Source organism: Canis lupus, chromosome 7 (genome assembly GCF_011100685.1).
Source record: "Canis lupus familiaris isolate Mischka breed German Shepherd chromosome 7, alternate assembly UU_Cfam_GSD_1.0, whole genome shotgun sequence".
Lineage (NCBI taxonomy): Eukaryota > Metazoa > Chordata > Mammalia > Carnivora > Canidae > Canis > Canis lupus.
Window position 1 is genome coordinate 39405984 of NC_049228.1, and position 23847 is coordinate 39429830.

General features: G+C 37.2%; 1 protein-coding gene across 18 annotated transcripts in view; it reads right to left on the minus strand.

Moving 5' to 3' along the window:
- The window catches only part of DNAH14 (dynein axonemal heavy chain 14), a 333811-nt gene that overhangs the window by 143569 nt on the left and 166395 nt on the right, over positions 1-23847 (minus strand). For 16 of the 18 annotated variants that reach the window (XR_005362291.1, XR_005362292.1, XM_038542857.1 and 13 more), the window contains 6 exons: positions 22253-22342; positions 15830-15964; positions 11981-12196; positions 10170-10260; positions 8652-8860; positions 7643-7895 (listed from right to left, as the gene is read on the minus strand). Coding sequence is in view for 16 of the 18 variants with exons in the window: in XM_038542857.1 (XP_038398785.1) it covers positions 7643-7895; positions 8652-8860; positions 10170-10260; positions 11981-12196; positions 15830-15964; positions 22253-22342 (994 nt within the window). In the remaining 2 variants the exon portion in view is untranslated. The remainder of the gene's footprint in view (positions 1-7642; positions 7896-8651; positions 8861-10169; positions 10261-11980; positions 12197-15829; positions 15965-22252; positions 22343-23847) is intronic. The other 2 variants (XM_038542862.1, XM_038542865.1) reach the window with 2 other exon arrangements.

Here is a 23847-nt window from a genome sequence, read left to right on the forward strand (position 1 = left end):
ATAGTCACTTTTTTCTCAGCCTATTATATATTGTTTTCTGGCTTCCTTTTTTGTTGTTGAAAAGTCTCTTGTCAATCCAATTATGATTCCTTAGTAGGTAATCCATCCTTTTTCTCTACCTTTCAAATGTATTCTTGTCTTTGGTGCTCAGTAGTTTCATGTTGGTAAATGTAGGTGAGTGTTTCACTTTATTTGTCTTGCTTGAGATTTGTTTCACTTTCTGTACTGAGAATATATGTATTTTATCAGTTCTGGAAAATTCTCACACATCTACTTTTTGCATATAGCTTTTTCCTCAAGATTTTTTCTGGAACTCCAAACAAATATATGTGAGGATTTCTCTGTCTCAATTTGCCCTGTCTTTTAACCTGTCATAGTGCCATATTTTTTTATATATTGGTCTGCTAATTCTCTTTTTAGCATTACATAAAACTGAGTCAGCATTAGCCCATCCACTCAGTTTTCCATTCATTGACTAGCATTTTTAGAAGTTATATTTATTTTTCATATTGTTGAATAATTTTTTGTAGTCTCAAAGTGCTCTTGTATTTATCTGATGTTATGTAATATATAGCATTACATATTAAATAAATGGTCCAAATGCTCCAGCTGAAAGCCCGAGACCATCAGATGATAACAAAGTGACAACCAAATACAGGCTGTCAACAGGAAAGGCACTTCAAACGCAAAAACATAGGTTAGAAGTAAAAGAATGGAAAGCAGTATAGCAGAAGTGGCTATGTTAATATCAGGCAAAGCTGATTTTAGAGAAAGGGTAATTACTTAGAGATAAAGAAATAATTAACAAGGATTCAATTCATTAAGAAGAGAATACGTCTAAATGTAGGCACCTAATAACAGCTTCAACATACACAAAGGGAAAACTTGCAGAACTAAAAAGAGATACACAGACAAACCACAATTGCAGATTGAGATTTTAATACTCCTTTTTCATTATAATGGATAAGAATGTATAAAAGGAAAATTAGAAAGGATATTGAAAATTTGAGCAAAACTATCAACTAGACTAAGTTGATATTTCTAGAATATTTCATTCAACAAATGAAGAATACTTCTTGTTTTCAAGTGCACAGTTATATTCACCCAGACAGGTAACTTCTGGGCTATAAAACAAGTTTCAATAAACTTAAAACACTAGAATCATGCAAAGCACATTTTATAACAGGAAAAATTAAACTAGAAATAACAAAAAGACATCTAGAAATCCCTAAATATTTGGAAATAAACTCCACATTTCTAAACAACCATAGGACAAATAAATCACAAAGGAAATTAGAGAATGCTTTATTTAAAAAAATTAATAATCTCAATATATGCAGAAAAAAACAAATAAGATCAATACTATTCATGATAAAGAAAATCTCTTAGCAAACTGGAAATAGTAATAAGCTTCCTCAACTTGAAAAAGGATGTCTACGGAAGAAACCTATGGTTAAAATGATACTGAAATAGTGAAAAATGAAGGCTTTCTCCTTCAGATAGGGGAAAAAATGGCATGTCTGCTCTCAAAATATCTATGGAACTTTGAATTGTAGGTCCTACCCAGTACTATGAGACAAATACAAGAAATAAAACAAGCGCTGATTGGAAATAAAGTACTCATGTCTTTATTCACAGTCGACATGATCATCTACATGGTAAATCCAAAGGAAACTACAAAAGCTAATGAAATGTACATTAACACATATGTAAGACAAAAAGTCAATATAAAATATCAATTGTATTTGTATGTACCAGCAATAAACTGGAAATTAAGATTTTAAAACTTAATAGCATTAAAAAATTAAATTCTTAATTCCCAGTAGAATTCTCAGTTCTGAGTTCAGTAAACTGAACCCTGGTCAAAATTCCCTGTTGTATTTATTATCTAGCCCTCAGGCCCCCCACTCTTACAGAAGGAGAGCGACAAGATGCTCTAGGTTTCTGGATATCTGTATCAGTCAGAGCCTGTGTCCACAGTTCTATAGATCTTTGATTATTCCTCTCTCCCTAGTATGAGTTACTCAGGTAAATGGCTGAAGTCCCCTTTGGAGAAGGATCCATGTAATTATTTTTATAAGTACTTTCCATGATACTGCAGAAGGTCCCAGCCTCTTCTTGATTCAATGAGTTCTGGGCCTGAAAGCTGGCTTGGGTTTGGAAATGGACAAGGGATCACAACTTTTTACTGAGGCAGCTACCCTCAACCTCCTAACTCACCTTTGACTTCTCACAATACAAGCTGGTGGTACCGAGTTGGTTGCCCATATATTTTGCCCCGAGGGATGCAACATTCCACTAACAATCTTGGTAACTCTGAGAATCATCTACTGCACCTCCCACCCCTGCTTGGCTGAATTCTTCTGGTTTCTGGGGGTAAGGGCTATATGAGACCCTCCAGGGAGATGAGTTCAGCAATGGCCATCCTACCATTAGCTCTAGTCTACAGAGCCATCACTGAGCTTATTAAGAATGCATGCCTTGGTGTACTGAGTCAGAGGGGTGTGTCAATATTTAGGGTGATGTTTGCTCAGATGCGATCCACTCTGAGTGTCAGAGTTGGTCATTTAATATTTCTAAAGCGTCACCACTCTAATTACTGAGTCCTGGCCTGGAGCTTTCATATCCCTTCAGTTGCAGGATATAAGGATTTCTTTGCGTGCTACCTGGAGGGCCTTCGAAGAGAGGTTGCTAACATGTTTGTGATCACTGAGATTTGCTTTATTTAACACTTAGTTCTTCTATTGTCTTTCACTCCCCCTCCCTCTGTGTGTGTGTGTGTGTATGTATCAATAATCTGCTATATTTATCTTCCAGTATGTTCTTAATATGTCTTACTCTTTTTATTGCTTAAGACAATTTTCATGCTAAAATAAAATTTGAGCAAATACTTAAATTGACAGCTTGGTTTTCTTTCTATTTGTATTTACATTATTTATCTTATTTCTGTCCCTTATTCCAGCCTTTCCATATCCATTTTTATAAATAACAGATGGAGATAGAATTCACATATTACAGAATTTGCCCTTTTAAAGTGCACAATTTGGTGGTTTTTAGTATAATCAGAGGTGTGCAGATATCACCACTATAATTTTAGAATGTTTTCATCACTCCAAAAAGAAACTCTTTGCCCATTAGCAGAGCTTCCTATTTCCTCCTTCCCCCAACCTCTGGCAAGCACAACCTATTTCATATTCACTTATTCTGGGCATCTCATATAAATGGAGTCTTACAGTATAAGGTCTTTGTGACTGGCTTCTTTAACTTAACACAATGTTTTCAAGGTTCATCCATTCTGTGCATCAATACTTCATTTCTTATTAGGCCCCAATAATTGGGTCATGTGGGTAAACCACAACTTTCTTTATCCATTTAATAGTTGATAGGAATTAGGGTTGTTTCCACTTTTGGACTATTATGAATAATGGTGCTAAAGACATCTGTGTCCAACTTTTTGCATGGACACATTTCTCTTTCTTTTGGGTATATTTTTTAGGAGTGGATTTGTTGGGTCATATAGTAACTATGTTTCACATTATAGGAACTGCCAAACTGTTTAACCAAAGTGCATGCTCCATTTGTATCATTTTGGTTTAATGATGATACTTGTAGAGAAAAAGTTTCTATTTGTTTTAAAATTTAATCCGTTTTTTTTAAGACTTTATTTGGGGGGGGGGGAGAGAGAGAGAGAGAGAGAGAGAGAGAGAGAGAGCGAGCATGCAAGCAAGAGCACAAGAGCAGGGGGAGGGAGAAGTAGACTCCTTGCTGAGCAGGAGCCTGACTCATCATGACCTGAGCCAAAGACAGTGCTTAACTGACCGAGCCACCCAGGGGCCCCCAAATTGAATCAGCTTAAAAAGAAAAGAGAGGGCAGCAAACCAGAAAGACTCGTAACTATAAAGAACAAACTGAGGGCTGATGGAGGGAGGAAGATGGGCTAGATAGGTGTTGAGGATTAAGGTGGGCACTTATGATGAGCACTGGGTGTGAATATATAAATGGTGAATCACTGAATTCTATACCTGTTAACAGAATTACAGTATATGTTAACTAACTTAAATTTAAATAAAAACTTGAAATTTAAAAATAACCTACAAAAAATTTGAAATCAGTTTCTATCTTTTAAATGAGGGAGTTTCATTCATTTTTATTATTGTAATTATTGTTAAAGTTGGATTGGGTTTTTTTGTTATTCAAATTTCTTTCTTTTCATTTATTTTGCTACCCTCTATTGTAAAGAACAAATATTCCTTTGCATATATAAAGCTATGGATTCTATTTTTTTTTAAGATTTTTTTTTTTTTTTTTTTTTTAGAGAGCAAGCAAGAGGGGAAGGGGTAGACAGAGAGAATCTCCAGCAGATTCCTCCTGAGTACAGAACCTGACATGGGGCTAACCAAGAGTTGGATGCCTAACCAACTGAGCCACCCAGGTACCATGCTATTGATTCTATTATTCTTCTGAGGCTTAACCACTACACATTAAGATTATACTTATGTTTATTCTTCCCCATCACTTTTTTAGACTTCTCTTTTTTTTTTCCTCCCCCTCAAACAGTGCAGGTAATAGTTCTCTCTCAGCTTTCTTTGAACTACCACCTCCTTCCCTTCCTATCCACTTTATGTTGGAATTGTCTAAAATTTTGTTCTGGGGCAGCCCGGGTGGCTCAGCAGTTTAGCACCGCCTTCAGCCCAGGGTGTGATCCTGGAGTCCCAGGATCGAGTCCCGCATTGGGGTCCCTGCATGGAGCCTGCTTCTCCCTCTGCCTGTGTCTCTGCCTCTCTCTCTCTCTCTCTCTGTGCCTCTCATGAATAAATAAAATCTTAAAAAAAATTAAGTTTTGTTCTGGGTTTTTATGTTAATACTTTTGAGAAGTATTCTTTGCTTACTCTGATTGCATTAAGTTTTACTAAATTATTTAATCACATCTAATTTCCATATTTCATATAATTCTCCTTTATCCATTTCTTACAGTACTGAATTACTCCAAAAATATCTTGTGTTAAGCTTTTTCAGGCTTTGCAGATCTGAGAATATATTTAATTAGCTACATATAAAACACTGTGAACATAATACATTATTTTTTTCCCGTCAGTCAGTATCACTATTGAGAAATCTTGTGTTAAACTCTTCTTATAATTCTATTGGATTTTTCTCTCTGGAGTTTCTTAGAATCTCTCTTTAATCTTAGATAGCCTTAAATCACAACAAATTGTTTCTTTGCTGAGAAACCCCAGGCCCCAGGCTCAGGTGCACTGAAGCTAACTATGAGTAACAATGAAAGTTATATCTTGGTCAATACAGACTCAGTCCTCCCCACCATTAACTCAACAATCTGGCAGAAGAAAAGGTGTAACCATTTTCAGATATAAACTCAATATACCTGTCTCTACTCTTCCTCTACCCACAATATCTGGCATTCAATTAAAAAGTATGGGACACAAAAATAAACATGAAAAAAGAGTCCTGTTGCCAGGATATGAAGCAGTCAATAGAACAGATCCAGGGACGTCTGGGTGGCTCAGCGGGTTGGCCTTTGGCTCAGGGCCTGATGCCGGGGTCCAGGATCGAGGCCTGCGTCGGGCTACCTGCATGGGGCCTGCTTTTCCCTCTGCCTGTGTCTCTGCCTCTCTCTCTCTGTGTCTGTCATGAGTAAACAAATAAAATCTTTAAAAAAAAAAAAAAAAAAAAAAAAAAAGAACAGATCCAGACATGGCCCAGATGTTGGAGAATTAAAGAAACTACAATAATACTGTAAAACACCTGATGGAGGCATCTGCCTTTGGCTCAGGTCATGATCTCAGGGTCCTGGGATCAAGCCCGGCATTGGGCTTCCTGCTAAGCGGGCAGTCCGCTTCTCCCTCTGCCTGCTGCTCCCCCTGCTTGTGCTCTCCCACTCTGTCAAACAAATAAACAAAATCTTTTAACACACCTGATGTAAAGTGAAGAGAATTTTAGCAGACCACTGAGCACTATAAAAAGAGTCAAATGGAAATGCTAGAAATAAAAATCACAATAATGGAGATGAGAATCCTTTCAAAGAGCTTGTACAGTAGACAGGATGCAGCAAAGAGTCAGTGATTTGGAATATGAATCAACAAAAGTTTAAACTGAAATATGAAGAAAAAACAACAAACAAAACCCCCACAAACCAAAAGAGCAGAGCAACTAAAAACTGAGGGTGGGGGCAATATATCAATATAATATATCTAGATGTACATTTTTACTTTTCTATTCTATTTAATATTCAGAATCCTATTTAATCTTATGTCTTCTACTTTCTCAAATTCCAAAACACCTTGGTAATTATTTCTTGAAGTATTTCCTCCCTTCTATTTATTTAAAAAATTTCTTTGTGGAGGTTCAATTATACGGATGCTAAAGTTTCAATCATCTTTCAACTAAATACACACACACATACTTATGTACACATATGCATATATAGTATGTAAATAACTGCATCTCTAATATAGTTAGTTCTATTGAAGTGTGCATGTACACATACATGATACTTTCTCTCTTTGGCATTTCCTGTTGTGATCCAGGATTGCTCCTTGGCTGAGCTGTCATCTAGCTAGCCACATCAAGATTCAACCCATTGATTATGATCCTTCTTTTAACTACTTCTTGCTTTGTTTCTAATACTCCCACTTCCCTGACTTATGCTTCTGATGAATTTAGAACTGTGCATCTGGAGAGGCAGTGGACACTCTTCAAGGCAGGAGAGGCATGTGTTAACTTGTATCCACACTGACACTGCTCTTTTTCAAATGCCTTCTCTTTCTCTTAACCACTTAGACTTTAAGATGTGAAGGGCTTCAGCAGTAGGAAGAAATATGCTCTTAGCTGCTCCTTAACATAGTCAGGCTTCGCTGCCAACATGCTATGTGGTTACTGCCCCTAGCTGGGCTGTGGTGTGCTGGCTGGTAAAGGGAAGGACGATGGTCTGTTCAGAGCTGCGAGAAGGGGAGATGCCAAAGCTAGATATTCTCCCATTCCTGGTATACAGCTCTCTTCTGCTCAGGACTACTGCTTCCCCCAACTGGGACATTAGCCATCTTGTCACCCCAGGGATTTCTCACAATGTCTGTTAGTTTGACGGATCTACAGCTGGGTTTTGGAAGCAGAGCTGGGAGCCTGTGCTAATGACCTGTCTCACTGCGAACCAGACAGAACTAGGGTCTGAAGATTGGCATCCTCAGCCTGAAAACCACACGTTTACCTACAATGCTACACTATTTTCTGAATCCTTTGCTCTCACCTTGCACGTTTTACTACACTCCATGTTTATAGCTTTGCATGATTACATCTCACACCTAGGATTCTGGACACATTTCCCCCACTATTTCTATCTCTGAGAATTTTTAAAACATACCAAAAGCATTCTTTCTGAATAGAGACCTTCTTAGAACTCCTTCTAGTCATTTCAGTGACCCTTCAACATACATATGATATTACTTTACATTAATGACATGCTCCTTTATGAATGATCCTAGGCTGTTCTATGTCTGTTGTTGGTTCAAGGTGACTAAAAATTCATGGTCTTCCTTTGTTTTCTTTTATAAGACTTAATAGAAGGTGATAAATCATTGGCATTGATGAGGTGAAATACAAGATCACATCATGTAAGAAGGAAACTCACATTTTCCAAAGCCTCCATTTTTACTCATGAAGTCAAAGAAAGCATCAAGAATTCTGCACAGAGTTATAACAGTCATTATATCTTGGACAGGAAATGGCTGATATTTCTGATGCTTCTTTATAAACTGTAGTCCATCTGTGACACTATTTTTAAACATGAATTCAAGACAACTCACTCCTGTTTGATTCATAATTTCTGAAGTTTTCAAAAGCCATGACTTAACATAAGGCTCCCATCCCAGATCAACAGGATCCTAACAATACAAAGTACAAAATAATTTTACATGAATAAAGAAAAATACAGTGCCCATCTTCTTACTTACCATCTCTTTAGTTCACTGCTGCCCCACACAAAATATGGATCAGAATCATCATTCATCAAAGTGCAACTGATCAGAACAGCTTAAAGAATGATCTATTCTCAACTATGAGAGACTCTTAATCACAGGAAACAAACTGAGGGTCATTGGAGGGGAGCGGGGTGGGGGATGGGGTCACTGGTGATTGGCAGTAAGGAGGGCATGTGATGTGTGATGAGCACTGGGTGTTATATGCAACTGATGAATCACTAAGTTCTAAATCTGAAACCAATAATACACTATACGTTAGTTAATTCAACTTAAATTTTAAAAAAAGAATTCTTTGCTGTGTCTTCCATTTCCCTCACCACTGTCCTGTGTTCCACGAATCCTGAGGGTCATAGAGCAGGTATGGAAAGGCTTCACGGCAGTCTTCCTCTACTAGAAAAGAATCCACACCAGCAGCCTATCCTGCCTATTAAGGGCACTACTTGCTCACGGCTGTGGAAAATATTGACATTCCAGTGACGGAGCAGTCCTAGTTTAAATAGTCCTATTTACTCTCCTATTCATTTCTGGGTTAGAGGCTTTAGGGAACACAAAACTATTTTGATCACCTCTGAGTCCAGGGGTATTGATAAACAGTCATTAAAAATGCTGTAGACGATGGCTAAACAATACATTTTAAGAAATATGCTTTTGGAAACTTACCATATAGACCATTGCACATCGGCTGACAGTAGCAGGACTGGCCTGAGAAAGACTGTCTACTTCAAAAATCACTCGTATTTTATTAGTTAAGGTTATTCGCTCACTGTTTGCTAGGCATAATGTTCTAGTATCATCCAGCATGGAGTTTAGATTTTCTACCCAGAAGGTATCCACTGGACCATCTAAAATAATCCACTGCCACTCATAGTCTGCAGAGAAAGGTATTTTTAATGTAACTGAGAATAATCTCAGTCTTCTTTTATTACAACCTTGCAAATTTTCTATTTTGTTTGGAAAAATGATATCCTAGAAAATACTAGACTTAATATGTTTATATGCAGTTTCTAATATCTATTAAATAAAAACAACCCTATCTACACCATACACCTTAGTAATTCTTTAAATATTGTTTCAATATTCTTAGATTACTGCATTGTATCATTAGCCCTTACATTCTGGATAAGAGAGAGATCCATGGATTTATCTTTTCCACAATAATATAGTTTGTGAGTTTCCCCCTTCTGCATGGAAGGGAAAACAGAGCACAGAAGTAGATGCCCTTCAAAGAAAGAACCAAATAGATTTCAGAGTAATTCATACTGTGACCCCATTTATTCCTCTTTCCATACACTACAGGCACCACCTTGCTCCACGGTTGTAAAAAACTCATTGGTCAAGATAGAGGAGGGATGTGAGGGTCACTGTGGAGGTACAAAATAGCTAGCTGCCTGTGAACATTAGAATCCCAGCAGAAGAGGGAGGAGAATCAGGATGCTAGAGGCTTTGACTGGTGGAAATACTTGCCTTGGTGCCTGTCTTAAAGCCCTAGGAAGGGGACTCACTATGCCCAAAGACTATGCTCTCCTAACTCAAATGCCAAGAAGTGACACACACAAACTAAGGAATTCTAGAAATGTAAAAGCAATAGCAGAAGCCTCTTTCAAAGTCTGAAAGATTGGCATATGGCTGATTCAACAATTCTATACATTACTCATAAGTGGAATTTAAGAACAAAACAATGAGTGTGTGGCTGAAGGTTCAGCCTGGAGCAGTGAGAGACTAAGGGGGCTCTAGGAACCTCACTGTACACACTCTCTGGCCCCTGGCACACTGCAAAGTAGTACACGGTGGATGTGCAATTCTTTTTAGAGGGGTATGCTTGGGTTGTATTATATAGACTGTGTGGAGTCCCACTTCAGAGGCAATGCTATTGTAGGTTTCCACACAATATTACTTTTACCTTTAATATCTATATGGTTCTTGTGAGATATTAATGTTCATTTATAAACTGAAAAGGCTTAATAAGACCTACTGCTTCTATAACATAAGGATAGATGAATATACCACAGTATGTGGTAACACTACACAGATTCTAAATAAACGAATGAAGAAAAAAATAAATAGTATAAGAACAAAATATCACTAAAAAAATGTTTTTAAAGTTAGCAATAAAGCTCGTTTGGTTCAGTTTGTCTCCTCTGTTAATCAGTCACTTTACCGAATCTTAGTAACACTTACTCTGACCTTCTGGAATGTTGACATCTTTCCCCACCTCCTCAAACACATGAATGTCAGTATCTGCTGCATCAGAGGAATCAAGTTTGAAGACCTAAAATATGTAAGCAATAATATTTGTTTGATCACACTTTCCAATCCAAATGGACTATATGCCAATATGGTCTCTTGAGTATGAAAATGGGAAAGGCAGAAGGTTCTGTTGCTGTAAGACCCACAGAAGCAACACAGTGTGGCTCAGCTAAGAGGTGATCACAGGCTATTTCTTATAGAGAATTCTCTTAGTCCCTCCCATACAGTTAAGTACATGCTTGTTATATAACATTAAAATAATACTGTTAAAGGACAAAGAAGATAGCAACTGCTCTGAATTTCTACCACCTATAAAGAATCACGGTGGATATTTTGGTGGGTATTTTCCCCCTCCTTCATGATAGTTTTAAAATTTTATTATGTCATAATTCTAAAATTTTAGAATGAATCAGAATCCCTTCCTTATACCACACACAAAAATCAACTCAAAACAGACCAAAGACCTAAATTTAAAAGTGGAAACTATAAAACTCTTACAAACAAAGCACAGAAGAAAGTCTTTTGACCTTGAATTATACAAAACTGTCTTCAGATATGATATCAAAAAAAACAAATGTGGCAAAAGAAAAAAACAGACTGAACTTCATCAAGGTTAAAAGCTTTTGTTTCAAAGGATATCAAGAAAATAAAGACAACCCACAAAATGAAAGAAAGTGTTTGTAAATCATAGTCCCTGATAAGGGACTTGTATTTTAAAAAAAATGGATTGGAAGAGTTAATATTGCCTTCTTTTTAATTTTAATTCCAGTGTAGTAAACATAGAGTTATATTAGTTTCAGGTGTACAATACAGTGATTCAACAATTCTATACATTACTCATAAGTGGAATTTAAGAACAAAACAAATGAGCATAGTGAAAAAAGAAGAGAGAGAGAGAGAGAAGCCAAGAAAAAGACTCTTAACTCTAGAGACCACACTGCTGGTCACCAGAGAGGCCACTGAATGGGAGTAATAGGTGATGAGGATTAAGATGAGCACCAGGTGAAGTATGCAAGTACTGAATCACTATGGTGTCCACCTGGAACTAATATCATACTCTGTTAACTAACTGGAATTTAAGTAAAAACTTAAAAAAAATCTTTGCAGGCACCTGGGTGGCTTAGTGGCTGAGCATCTGCCTTAGGCTCTGGTCATGATCCTTGGTCCTGGGATCGAGTCCTGCATCCGGCCCACCTCTCACTCTGCCTCTCTCTCTCTGTCTCTCATGAATAAATAAATAAAACCTGAAAAAAACCTTTGCTTATCTGTTTGGTTCTAAATGTCATTCTTCCATTATATTTTGGCTAATGAAATTTACTAGTAATTTCTACTTATAACTTATGAGAATACAACATTCAAATTTTTTCTTTCTATTTACAATTATATGATGAATTTTGTATCAAAAACTTTATTTACCTTGCCATTGAATTATGTTCATACTTCATTAATTTGTAAGATATACTAGTGGTGTCAGAATGACTAGATCATCCTCTGCTTACACTTATTCCACTCTATGTTAATTTAAAAGCCAGTATCTTTCATTTTATTGTTTATCAACCATTTTAAGACACACTAGCATATTATCTCAGTTTTTTATAGCTTATAATTTTTCTCCTTTTTAAAACTGATTTTTAAATTTACTTTTATACTGGTAAGGATCTAATAATGCTTAAATGCTTTAAACAATGGATAAAAATATTTTATCCACAATAGTAAAAAATAATCCTTCCATATTAACTTACATTAGATGCATCTGAGATTCTTGATTTCAATCCGAAATCACTGTTTTTCTTTAAGTTCCTTGCATTGTTAAAATATACATAATTCCGAACTGCTGTTGATAACAATCCATCAGTCCATTCCATAGTATTAGGATCCAGTTGTCCATATAGTTCACTAACAGTGATACACTTTGGATTTAAAACACAAATATCTACTTTTCCTTTTCTTCCTGAAATCTGAAAAAATCCAGTGTGGTTTCTTAAAGGCATCAACTATAATACAATTATTTAAATTTTTACACTGTTAATATCAAAAGTTTTAGAAGAGGTCTTTCACTCCAAAGAAAGAGATCCTAATAATTTCTGATCATTAATAAATGATCTGGCAATTCCACTACTTGGTATCTATTGGAAGAAAACAAAAACACTAATTTGAAAAGTTATATGTACCCCTATGCTCAACATCACTTACAATGACCAAAATATAGAGGCAACTTAAATGTCCACTGATGGATGAATGGATAAAGAAGATGTGGTGTGTATACATGCACGAACACACACACACACACACACACACACACACACAAAGTGTATACATGATGGAATCCTCAGTCATTAAAAAAAGAATAAATCTTTCCATTTGTAACAACACAGATGGATCTTGGGGTTATGCTCAGGAAATAAGTTACAAAGAGGAAGACAAATACCACATGACCTCACTTACATGTAGAATCTTTTTATTTTTTTAAAGATTTATTTATGAGAAACAGAGAGAGAGAGGCAGAGACACAGGCAGAGGGAGAAGTAGGCTGCATGCAGAAAGCCTGATGCGGGACTTGATCTTGGGACCCCAGGATCATACCCTGGGCTGAAGGCAGGAACTAAACCACTGAGCCACTCAGGGATCCCCTGTAGAATCTTTTCAAAAGACAAAACAAACCCAAGACTCATAGATACAGAGAATATATGGGTGGTTGCCAAATGGGAAAGGTACTGGCAGGGGGACCAAAATAAGTGAAAGGAATCAAGAAGTCCAAAGTTCCAGTTATAAAATAACTAAGTCCTAGGGAGCACTGCACAGCATGGAGAACAGAGTCAACAATACTGTATTAAGTTTGTATAGTGACATGGTAACTAGACTGGTGGTGATCATTTCACAATATATGTAAATGTCAAATAACTATGTTGTACACCTGAAATAATATAATACTGTATGTCAATTATACCTCAATAAAAAGGAAATATTAAATAAAAAAGACACAAATAAATAATATCAGAAATAAAGTATGGACATTACTAGTGCCTTGCAGAAATTAAAAGGATTATAAGAAACACTATGGGGCGCCTGGGTGGCTCAGTTAGTGAAGCATCTGTTTTCTGCTCAAGTCATGATCTCAGGGTCCTGGGGTCAAGTCCTGCATCAAGCTCCCTGCTCAGCAGAGAGTCTTTCTCCTTCTCCCTTTGCCTTCTGCCACTCTCCCTGGTTGTGCACCCTCTGTGTCAAATAAATAAAATCTTAAAAAAAAAAAAACACTTGAATGACTATATGCCAAATTATATAATCTGCAGGATACAAATACCTAGAAATAACAAAAATTATCAAAACTGACTCAAGAAATAGAAAATCTCAACAAATCTGTAACAAGTAAAGAGATTGAATCAGTAATCAAAATCTCCAAGAATGTAAGTCCAAAATCAGATGGTAGAGGAGTTTCACCAAACATCTGACAATGAATTAACATCAATTTTACTCAAATTCTTGCAGAAAATAGAAAAGAAGAGGATGCTTCTCAACACATTCTATGAGGCTAGAATTATTCTGATACCAAATCCACACAAAGACACCATAAGAAAACTACATACTATATCCCTTTGAACAGAGATGCAAAAATCCTCAAAAAAGTGCTAGCAAACTCAATGTAACAGCACATGACCAGACGAGATTTATCTTAGGAATGGAGGGGCAGGTTTAACAGAAGAAAATCAATCAATGTGATATAACATATTAATACAACATAGGAAACAAACCACAAGATCACATAAAGAGAGGCAGAAAAAACATTTGATAAAATTTCACACCCTTTCATGATAAAAACACTCAACAAACTAGAAATAGAAAGGAACTTCCTTACTTATTTAATCAGGAGCATTTATGAAAAAACCCAGAGATGACTTCATACTCAATAATGAAAGACTGAAAGCTTTCTCCCTAAAATCAAGCACAAGGCAAGAATTCCCATTTTCACCAAAGCTGTTAAGCACTGCACTGAAAATTCTAGCCTGGTAATTAGGTGAGAAAAAAAATATAAAGCATCCAAATTAGAGAGAGAGAAGTAAAATTATCTGTATTTAAATATGACATGAGGGCAGCCCGGGTGGCTCAGTGGTTTAGCACCGCCTTCAGCCCAAGGCGTGATCCTGGAGTCCCGGGATCAAGTCCCACATCAGGCTCCCTGCATGGAGCCTGCTTCTCCCTCTGCCTCTGTCTTGTCTCTCTCTGTGTGTCTCTCATGAATAAATAAAATCTTAAAAAAATATGACATGATTATATATATAGAAAATCTACAAAGAATCTACAAAACAACTACTAGAGCTATAAATGAACCAGCATACTTGTAGGATACAAGATCAACACATAAATATCAGTTGCATTTCTAAATAGCAGCAACAAACACACTTCAACAACAACACAAAAAATTAAGAAATTCTAATTCCATTTATAATAGCATCCAAAGAATAAGATGCTTTGTAATAAATTTAATCAAGGAGGAGAAAGAGTTATTTATTAAGAACTACAAAAAAAAATTTTCTTGCTTACTGAAACAAACATCTGAAAATGGAAAGAAACTGCACACTAGCTGAAAAAACATCAGAACTGAGACCCTGACTTTCTAAAACTTTTGGAATATCCTGCTGAGTCTTTAAATAAGATAACTGAAGTACACACTATTTATTGGAATCTAACTTTATATTGAATAAAAATACCATATGATTTCACACATATGTGAAATTTAAGAAACAAAATGGATGAATATATGGGGAGGAGGGAACAAAAGAAGGAGACAAACCATAGGAGATGATGGAGAGCACACTGAGGGCTGCTGGAAGGAGGTGGGGGGAGGAGGGGTGACAAATGATGGCATTTGTCATGGTGAGCACTGGGTGTTATATATATAATTTATTTCATAAATTACAGAAGTCAAAAACCAAAGTATAATGAGAATGGAAGAAAATTACCAAAGTATAAAAGAATATTTACCATACATGAAGAACAAATATCATATTAAATACAGCAATATAAACTGCATTTCTGATAAAGTAAGGAACAAGATATTATTATAGTTAACACTATCTTGGAGGGTTAATGAATATAAATTATATAAATATTACAAGAGACAAAATTATAATCATTTGAAGATGATTCAATTGATCACCTATAAAAACAATTACAACTTAACTAGTCCGTGAAGGTGACTAATTACAAAATAAATATATAATTTAATAGATTTATTTTATACTAGTAATTACTAGTTTTAATTCAAATAAAAAAAATCCTATTTGGGCAGCCCCAGTGGCGCAGCGGTTTAGCGCCGTCTGCAGCCCGGGGTGTGATCCTGGAGACCCAGGATCGAGTCCTGCGTTGGGCTTCCTGCATGGAGCCTGCTCTCCCTCTGCCTATGTCTCTGCCTCTCTCTCTCTCTCTCTCTCTGAATGAATGAATCTTTTAAAAAATCCAATTTACTACAATGATTCCTAACTACTAAATTCCTAGCAATAAATTAAACATACTTATGTAAATAGGACATAAAATGTTACTGAAGTATAAATTAAGGTCTGAAGAAATAGAGAAACATATTACTTAGTATTTACCTGTGAAGTAGATTCCCTTTCTGTAACTGACAGGAGGTCTTCAACTGGTGATAGTGTTAATGCTCTTTCTAAAATTCTTCTGACTGTTGTCTTTCCTCCACCTGTTGGGCCTACTAACATCACACCAACACAAGTCTAAAACAAAGTTGCAGATTTATGATTTAGTTTTGGTTTACTGATGATTCAGCTAAACTGAAATCTGAAGGTTCTTATTTACAAATACATCTCTATGTCTGGAAACCCTTCCTTCAAATTACTGTTCAATTTATTATAATCTGGGTTCTGTTTCCATTGACTAGGTTAATGTCAAAATAAACAGAAATTTCCTAATTTTAAAATTCAAAGGATAACTTTCAATTCTTGATATTTTACAGTTTATCTCTTTCCAATTCTCCTTTATTTCTGTACGTTTCTCTAAGATTGGCTTCTGTAATATGTTTCATCTCAGCTTTCTTCTTTATTATCTTCTCTCTTTTGAGTTTTGAATGTCATTTCTATTTTAGTCTTCCCTAATTCATCCTTCTCTCTCTCTCCTCCCCTACCCCACTCCCCCATTGGCCCTACCAATCTCATCAACTTGAGTGAGTAACTATGATTTGAGTTCTAATGACTTCCTAATGTGTACATCTTTTCCCTGGTCTTTGGTTCTATGTGCCTAAGTGAAATTTCAGTGGTCTATTAGATACTTCCATCTGGATGTCTCACATGATTTTCAAAGTCAACATAATTTAACCTACACCTTTTCATAATTGTTGCTTCTCTTATTTCCTGATCTAGTTAATAAAACCACTAGGTACTCATTGTCCAAAGTCCCTCATGTCTTACAAAATTTGCTTGATTCCATCTTCTTCTGTCCAACCCAATCACAATTGGTGTCATGGAGTGAAGAATGTTTGCATCTCTGTAAAACTCAAATGCTGAGGCTGACACCCAGTGTGATAATACTGGAAGTGGGGTCTTTGAGTAATTAGGGTTAGATGAGGTCATGAGGGTGGTTAATGTCCTTGTAAGAAGAGGGAGAGGGAGTTCAGAGTTCAACATCTCTCCACTATGTGAGGACAGAGTGAGAAAGTGACTATCTATCAAGGAAGACTGTTCTTAGCAGAAACCAAATCAGCTAGCATGTTGATCCCAGCCTCCAGAACTGTAAGAAATAAATATCTGTTGTTTAAACCATTCCATCTATGGTATTTTGCTATTTCAGCCCAAATGGACTAAGGCAAGAAGGAAAGGGCCAGATGCTCTTAAAAAGAGTCCCTGATCATCTCTTTTAGACTATTGTAATAGCACTAAAGAAATGATTATTCTTAATAATATATTAAATAAATATGCCAAAATTCAAATATGGATAAATCTAAAATGTTTTTCATTTCCATTCCAATCTATCTTCATGGAGGTCTTGTGATTCTCTAGTCTGATAGGCAAGATGAGAAGCCCTGGATGTCAAGAAGAAATGATATATTCAAGAATGCAGCTAACTGGCTGTAGTGGCATCATGGCTTTACATGAATGAGTGGCAGCTGCCCCTCTGGGAGTGACTTTGTTCCCTACTTCACCTCCTGAAGCAAAGCTGCTGGCTCTGTTAAGCCCTTAATTTAGAAAGATTCCCATGAATGCCTCAGTCTAGTGTCCTGGTGGCTCAGCCTCACTGGGACCTGAAGGCTCTTGCTGTCCCTCCTCAGAGCCAGCTATGTAGAACCAGAGCACATCTGTCAATCCTGCCCACTGGTGAGAACTCTGACTTGCTAGTTGGTCTGCCACTTGGGAAACCACAGACTAGAAGATTAAAGACAACCCTCTCTAGGATTGTGAACTGTGGGAACAAATTGTGGCTGCTCCTCAAACTGAGCTACTCATGGGCCCGGGATGAGGATCCATTCTTTACTGAGATGACCCAGAATCATGCTGCTCATCCAGCCTGCCCTTCACAGACTGCCATGATTGTTGTCTGGACACAACATCACACTGGATGCGGCAACACGTTCCCCATCACAGAACTCACCAAGTAAAGGCCTGTGTTTGTGATGCAGAGAATACTGCTGCACTCCAGACTCCTGTCTCATGGTGGGAAAAGTCATACTGCCTTAGGGCACAAATGAGTCCCATATACTCCTGGCAGGTCCCACATTAGATCTGTGACCTCCTGTCTTGGGGCTATTGGTGGTGACTCACTGACAATGACACTATTTCAAGCTATGGGATTGCTGTTGATTCCAATCAGCTAACTCCAGCCACACCATTATGTTTCTTGAAACAAAATTTTTGTCAGTTGGACTCTGTACCATTTGCAGTCTAACAATGGTATACCTTTTATTTCAAGAGTCTCTTAACCCTGAGCTGATGGTCAAGATATTTTATGGGGTCTCTCCACTCCCTATCATCCATATGTATCTGGTATGATTGAGCACTGAAACAGCCTTCTCGAAGACGGACGCAAAATATTTCTGACTCTCTCCCCCTTACCTTCTCTTTGTCCACACACCTTGCCAGGGAGGGTTGGTCACTGAATGTGGACATCCCCAGAAGGGGATCATCTCCTTTCATCTGCTTCTTGGGTAATTATCAGCATAAAAGAGATGGGGGATTATAGAAACCTATTTTGGAAATTTGGGATTCAATCCTAACCATTCCTGAGCATGGTTGCTTCCTTCTTGTCCGTAATCACAACCCCAGTTCATCCTGACTGTACACATTCCAAAATGGGGCTTAGAGGATTAAAATTTAATTCTGGTTCAACTATACAGATTCTCTTGGATTGTCATGGTCTTAGTCCATAGGATAATGATTACTTGACTGAGTACACTTCCTGATGAGTTCTTCTTAGTGGCCCATATAGGCCAAAGCAGGGTATATAATGGTTACAAGTTCCATAAAAACATATTTGTCCCTCTTGTCTCACAGCAGGAGATGTTTGGAAAATAATTAGGGTAAGAATTACTAAAATGAGGCATGCCAATTTTGTGGCAGTGCAAGGATAGCAAAAACCCAGACACCTAGGCCAGACATACCTCAGACCATGGAATACAGGGGGAGGGATGGATATTGAACATCTGTTTTTTCAAAACTCTGTCTCTCCATCCTCACAAAGGAAAATACTCTAATGTGGCATTCCAAACAACTGCAGGAGCCTTTCATTTTACAGATTGCTGGGACTGCTATCCCCTACTAGTGGAATTGACCATGATTTAATTTTTATTTGCTTAAGTATTACTGAGAGGCCTATCAGAAGCAGCAGGGATGGCCTCAGTTTCTACGCTTCCCAGACAAAACACCTGTCAATACCTCAAGATAACTTGGATGTCTTCCCCTATCTCCATGGTTCACTCATTTTATGGAACAGACAAATGCCATCTGGCTCGTGAGAAGGTAAACAGGTTAAACTGGACTGCTTGTCCTCAAGTGGCCACTCCAAAAAAAACCAAAACCAAAACCAAACCAAAACAAAACAACAAACCCAAAACCAAACAAACTAAATCTAATTATTAGAGCTGACCTGAGAACCCATGGCAGAGGCACCATCATGCTGAATTTCTTGAACCGTTGTAATCCCACTTGGGGAACCCACCCAACAACTATTAAGAAACTCTTTCTAAAGGGCACCATGTATACATTTATGATTGTATTTCTTATGTAGAAGTCAGACAATAGTCTCCTTCCCTAAAACAATGCAACTTGCACATCAGAGGTAGTTAACATGTTAAAAATTCAGTATTTAAGGAAACATCAACTTGTCCCTGGAAGGCAGTCAGACAGTCTCAATTTACTCTCTAGGGTTGTTAGGAAAAAGAACTGCCCTAATCACTTCCTCCTTCAGGGCCAAGAAACATTTGTACAACTGATAATCTTGCTCTACTTGGATTAATCTTTTGGACCAAGAGGAACAATCAATATAGTAATTTTAGGAGAAATTCACTGGCTTTCTAAGGTAGAGTCTGGTGCCTTAGGATTTGTTTCATTGTTTGGGCCCAGAATCTTGGATGGGCATGGCTGAGATTAATATTTTAGGTTGGCTCCATCCTACTGTATATAGTCCTCCTGAGAGAGGCTTTACATAAACGCTGTATGAAATAAATTGAATATGGTCTGGCTCCAGTCCTTGTCAGTCAGATTAATCAAAGCAGTCAATAGAGTGGCCATGGGGGAAATTCACCAGAAGCCAAGACAGAGTATAAATGAGGGGTAGAGTTTTTGGGAGACAAGTCTTTACGGTTGCTGACACTTTTACATGCCTCTGAACAGGGGCATTGATAAGCTTTGTTTGGGGCTACCTTTTCAAGGATGTTTGTATAGCAAGAAGTTTTTGGAAGATAGAAATAATCCTCTTACCAGGATGGGGAATGTTTATTTGCTGGCTAGAACAACAAAGATGATGTGCCCTTCAAGAGTAGAGGCTAGGAATGTCTGGAGTAGTCCCCTCACAAGACTGCAGTGCTCCTAAGCATGGGTTTCTTCTGTGGAACAACCAACTGTGTGTGCAGCACACAGACCTATCACTTGACCTTGTGTCATCCTCTGAGAATTCAATCTTGGGGACATGGCTACTGCTGTTGCTGAATGATTAACAAACCTCTCTGATGCAGGAGTCTAGTGCTTTCTGATGCTATGAAGCTATGGTAGACTAACTTATTAAATCAACCCATTATATTCATGAAAATTCTCACCATTAATTATTTATTCAATTCTATCCCAATAAAAACCCAAACAAGATTTTTTTTTTTTAAACTGGCAGTCAATGAACTGATTATCTAAGAATCTTGAAAATAGCAAAAATCAAAGATTATGGCTGAGGTAGGGCTCAGGACAAGCTAGGCACCTTGACCCTGGTGTGTTAAGCAGATTAAGCTGGAGGAGTCTTTTTCACATGGAGAAGCAAGAAGGTCACTCTAAACACCCCCTTCCTAAACACCACCATCTTTCTTCTTTGAAACAGGTCACAAAACTCCCACTGAAAGGCACCCTCCTTGTACCCAGAGAGCAGAGACATCCTTATGGGGAATGCAGGGCTGACAAGGCTGTGTGAACAAACCTGGTTCAACTGGCCCATATCTTCCCAGTTACTTCTTTACCACTTACTACACCCTCAGTCCAAACCCCTCTGTCCTGCCAATTCTTCACAAATTCATTTTTTATCTAAAAGGTGTAAAGCTTCCTATTCTGGTTACTTCTTTGGGTTTCCATTCTTATATGAAGGCTCCTATATAAAAAAATATCAAATACAGTAAAATGTGCATGTTTTTATCCTGCTAATCTACCTGTCAATTTGATTTTCAGATTCAGCCAGGAACTCTAAGAGGGTCAGGAATAGCTTTTCTTTCCTCTTACAATTGGTACCACCAATCATGGAGACCTACTATAAAGCTATGGTAATTAGGACTGGTGCTGTCATAAGATAAAGGCCAAAATAATAAAATATGGAAGAAATCAACAAGGAAATCCAACCTATTATATTGGAAACATGGTATATGAGAGAAACAGCAAACCAGGGAGGAAAAGTCTTGGGAAATGGCTATCCATCTGAGGAAAAACAGATCCATATTTGACACCTTAAAGAAAAGGAAATTCTAGACAACTTAGAAATGGAAATTGCAAGTATCAAAACATTTTAGAAAATAACCATAAAATATCTTTATGAAATAGAAAAGATTTCTAAAAATTCACAAAAACACAAACCATAAAAAATGATCAATGGACTTTACTGCATTAACAACGTCTCTTGAACAACTGAATTATTTCTGAAAATCTAAGACTTAGAGAATTTATTTGTAATGTACAGAAACAAGAAAGAAATAGTATATGAAATTACATAATGAAAAGCCTACACATTGGTAAGAAAAAGATAAAAAATCCAATTGAGAAATGGCAACTCATAGAAAACTCAAATGGCAAAGAAATATATATGAGGATGTACAATTTTACTAGTAATCAGCGAAACGCACCATATTTTCCAAATGGTTCATTCATGGGGACAGAAAATTCAAAGCTAGCTATGAATTCATAGCTAGCTATGTGAGGCAGAACACTGGAGGGTTTTTTAGAATCACGTATTAAGGGATCCCTGGGTGGCACAGCGGTTTGGCACCTGCCTTTGGCCCGGGGCGTGATCCTGGAGACCTGGGATCGAGTCCCACGTCGGGCTCCCGGTACATGGAGTCTGCTTCTCCCTCTACCTGTGTCTCTGCCTCTCTGTCTCTCTCTGTGTGACTATCATGAATAAATAAATAAAAAATCTTTAAAAAAAAAAAAAAGAATCACGTATTAAGGGGACAAAGGCGAAAAGGATTGACCTGTTCAAAGTTAAAGTGAGAATTGAGCAGCCACATTTGGGTAAATAAATGAGTAAAACACTTTATTGTTATCCTGGTTTCCTCCTTGATCATAATGATTCAGGAGCAAAGAGCTGCTAACATGTCATTCCACACTCACCTGCAGTTGATTATAAAACTGTATGATTTTCTTTTTCTGAGCTGGCCATTGTTGTAAGCCCAACTGTTGTGTTGCAATAAATATTGCTTTCTAAAAATAAATACATTAATTTAAAAGGCATTGCAAATTAAACCTTTAATACATAATCCTACAAAATCTTTCTTAACTAGGTACTGAATACTACTATATCAAGACAGTGGTTCTTAATTTCTCAACCAAAATACAATACACACAAAATGTTATGTTCACAGACCCCCAGTAGCAAATTTGTAGGCCCTCCCTCCCTCTATTTATTTATTTATTTATTTATTTATTTATTTATTTATTTATTTATTTTTGGAGCTCCCTCAATTTAAAATTCATTCTTGGGGCACCTGGGCAGCTCAGTCAGTTGAGCATTCAACTCTTGACTACAGCTGAGGTCATCATCTCACCTGGGATCATCATCATCACCTGGGATCGAGCTCCAGGTCGGGCTCAGTGGGGAGTCTGCTTGAGATTCTCCCTCTCTCTGCCCCTCCCCTTGCTCACATGCTCTCTAAGTAAATCTTTAAAAAGAAAAGAATTCATTCTTTAGAATATGTTTAAGAACTAGCTGTTATTCTAGAATCATTATCTAATTATCCTACACCAAAAGAAAATTTAAAAGAGTCTATATCTTTGTATAATTCTAGTCACCATTAAGGTAGGTTTTCAGCTTTACAACAATTATTTTAATGTTTCAATGTTCATAATATCATAGGATAATAAGCACAATTTGTAAGATTGAGTACCTGATGTGGTTATACAATAAAACATCCAGGAAGTGGCTGCAACTTGTAAAGATACTTAATATTTTAACACAGGAATTATAAGGGCATCTATGTTTCCTTCTAAAGTGGGGTTTATTTCACTGTCAATACTATCAGAAACTGTGCCTACAGAAAAAAAAGTGGGATTTATCTTTTTTCTCATTGACCTCTCCTACTCCATTTCTCATTTCTTGCATTACCCTGATGGGACAGACAAGGAGCAGCTGAAGGCAAAACAGAACACTCAGTAGGACTGTACAAATGGAGAAAAGTAGTTCCTATGGCAAGGCTACTGGAGGTAGGAAATCAGCTGAAAGAAACCTCTTTTAAATGGAGTTGGATGAGACACTCACTTAAGGCCTGTACTTGGAGCAGTTTTAGATGCAGGGGCTAGAGATTCTCTGCCATAGACAATACAAACCTAGATGTCTGCCTGGTTGTAAGCCCTGCAGGAGTGGACTAGGGATAGCATGGGATGCACAGAAGATCAGCAGAAGTGGGATAATCAAAATAAGAGACATTCAGACAGGTTCATCCCATCTGGTTAAAGATTTTCACAATTCCCTATTTTGGAAGGTTGTGAAATAAAATCATAATCCTACTGTAAAGTATTTATGGTTTGTATATGATATTCCATAGAATCAACTGGATGGCAAACTATACATTATTTATTCCAGGATATGGCTTCTGTTAATCCTGTGGTTGCTCTGAGTTAATGACACCCCCACTCCTGCAGATATTGTTAGTGACAGAAACATGAAGAAGCTGGATAGATTCCAAGTGCTGGGGCACCTGGGTGGTTCA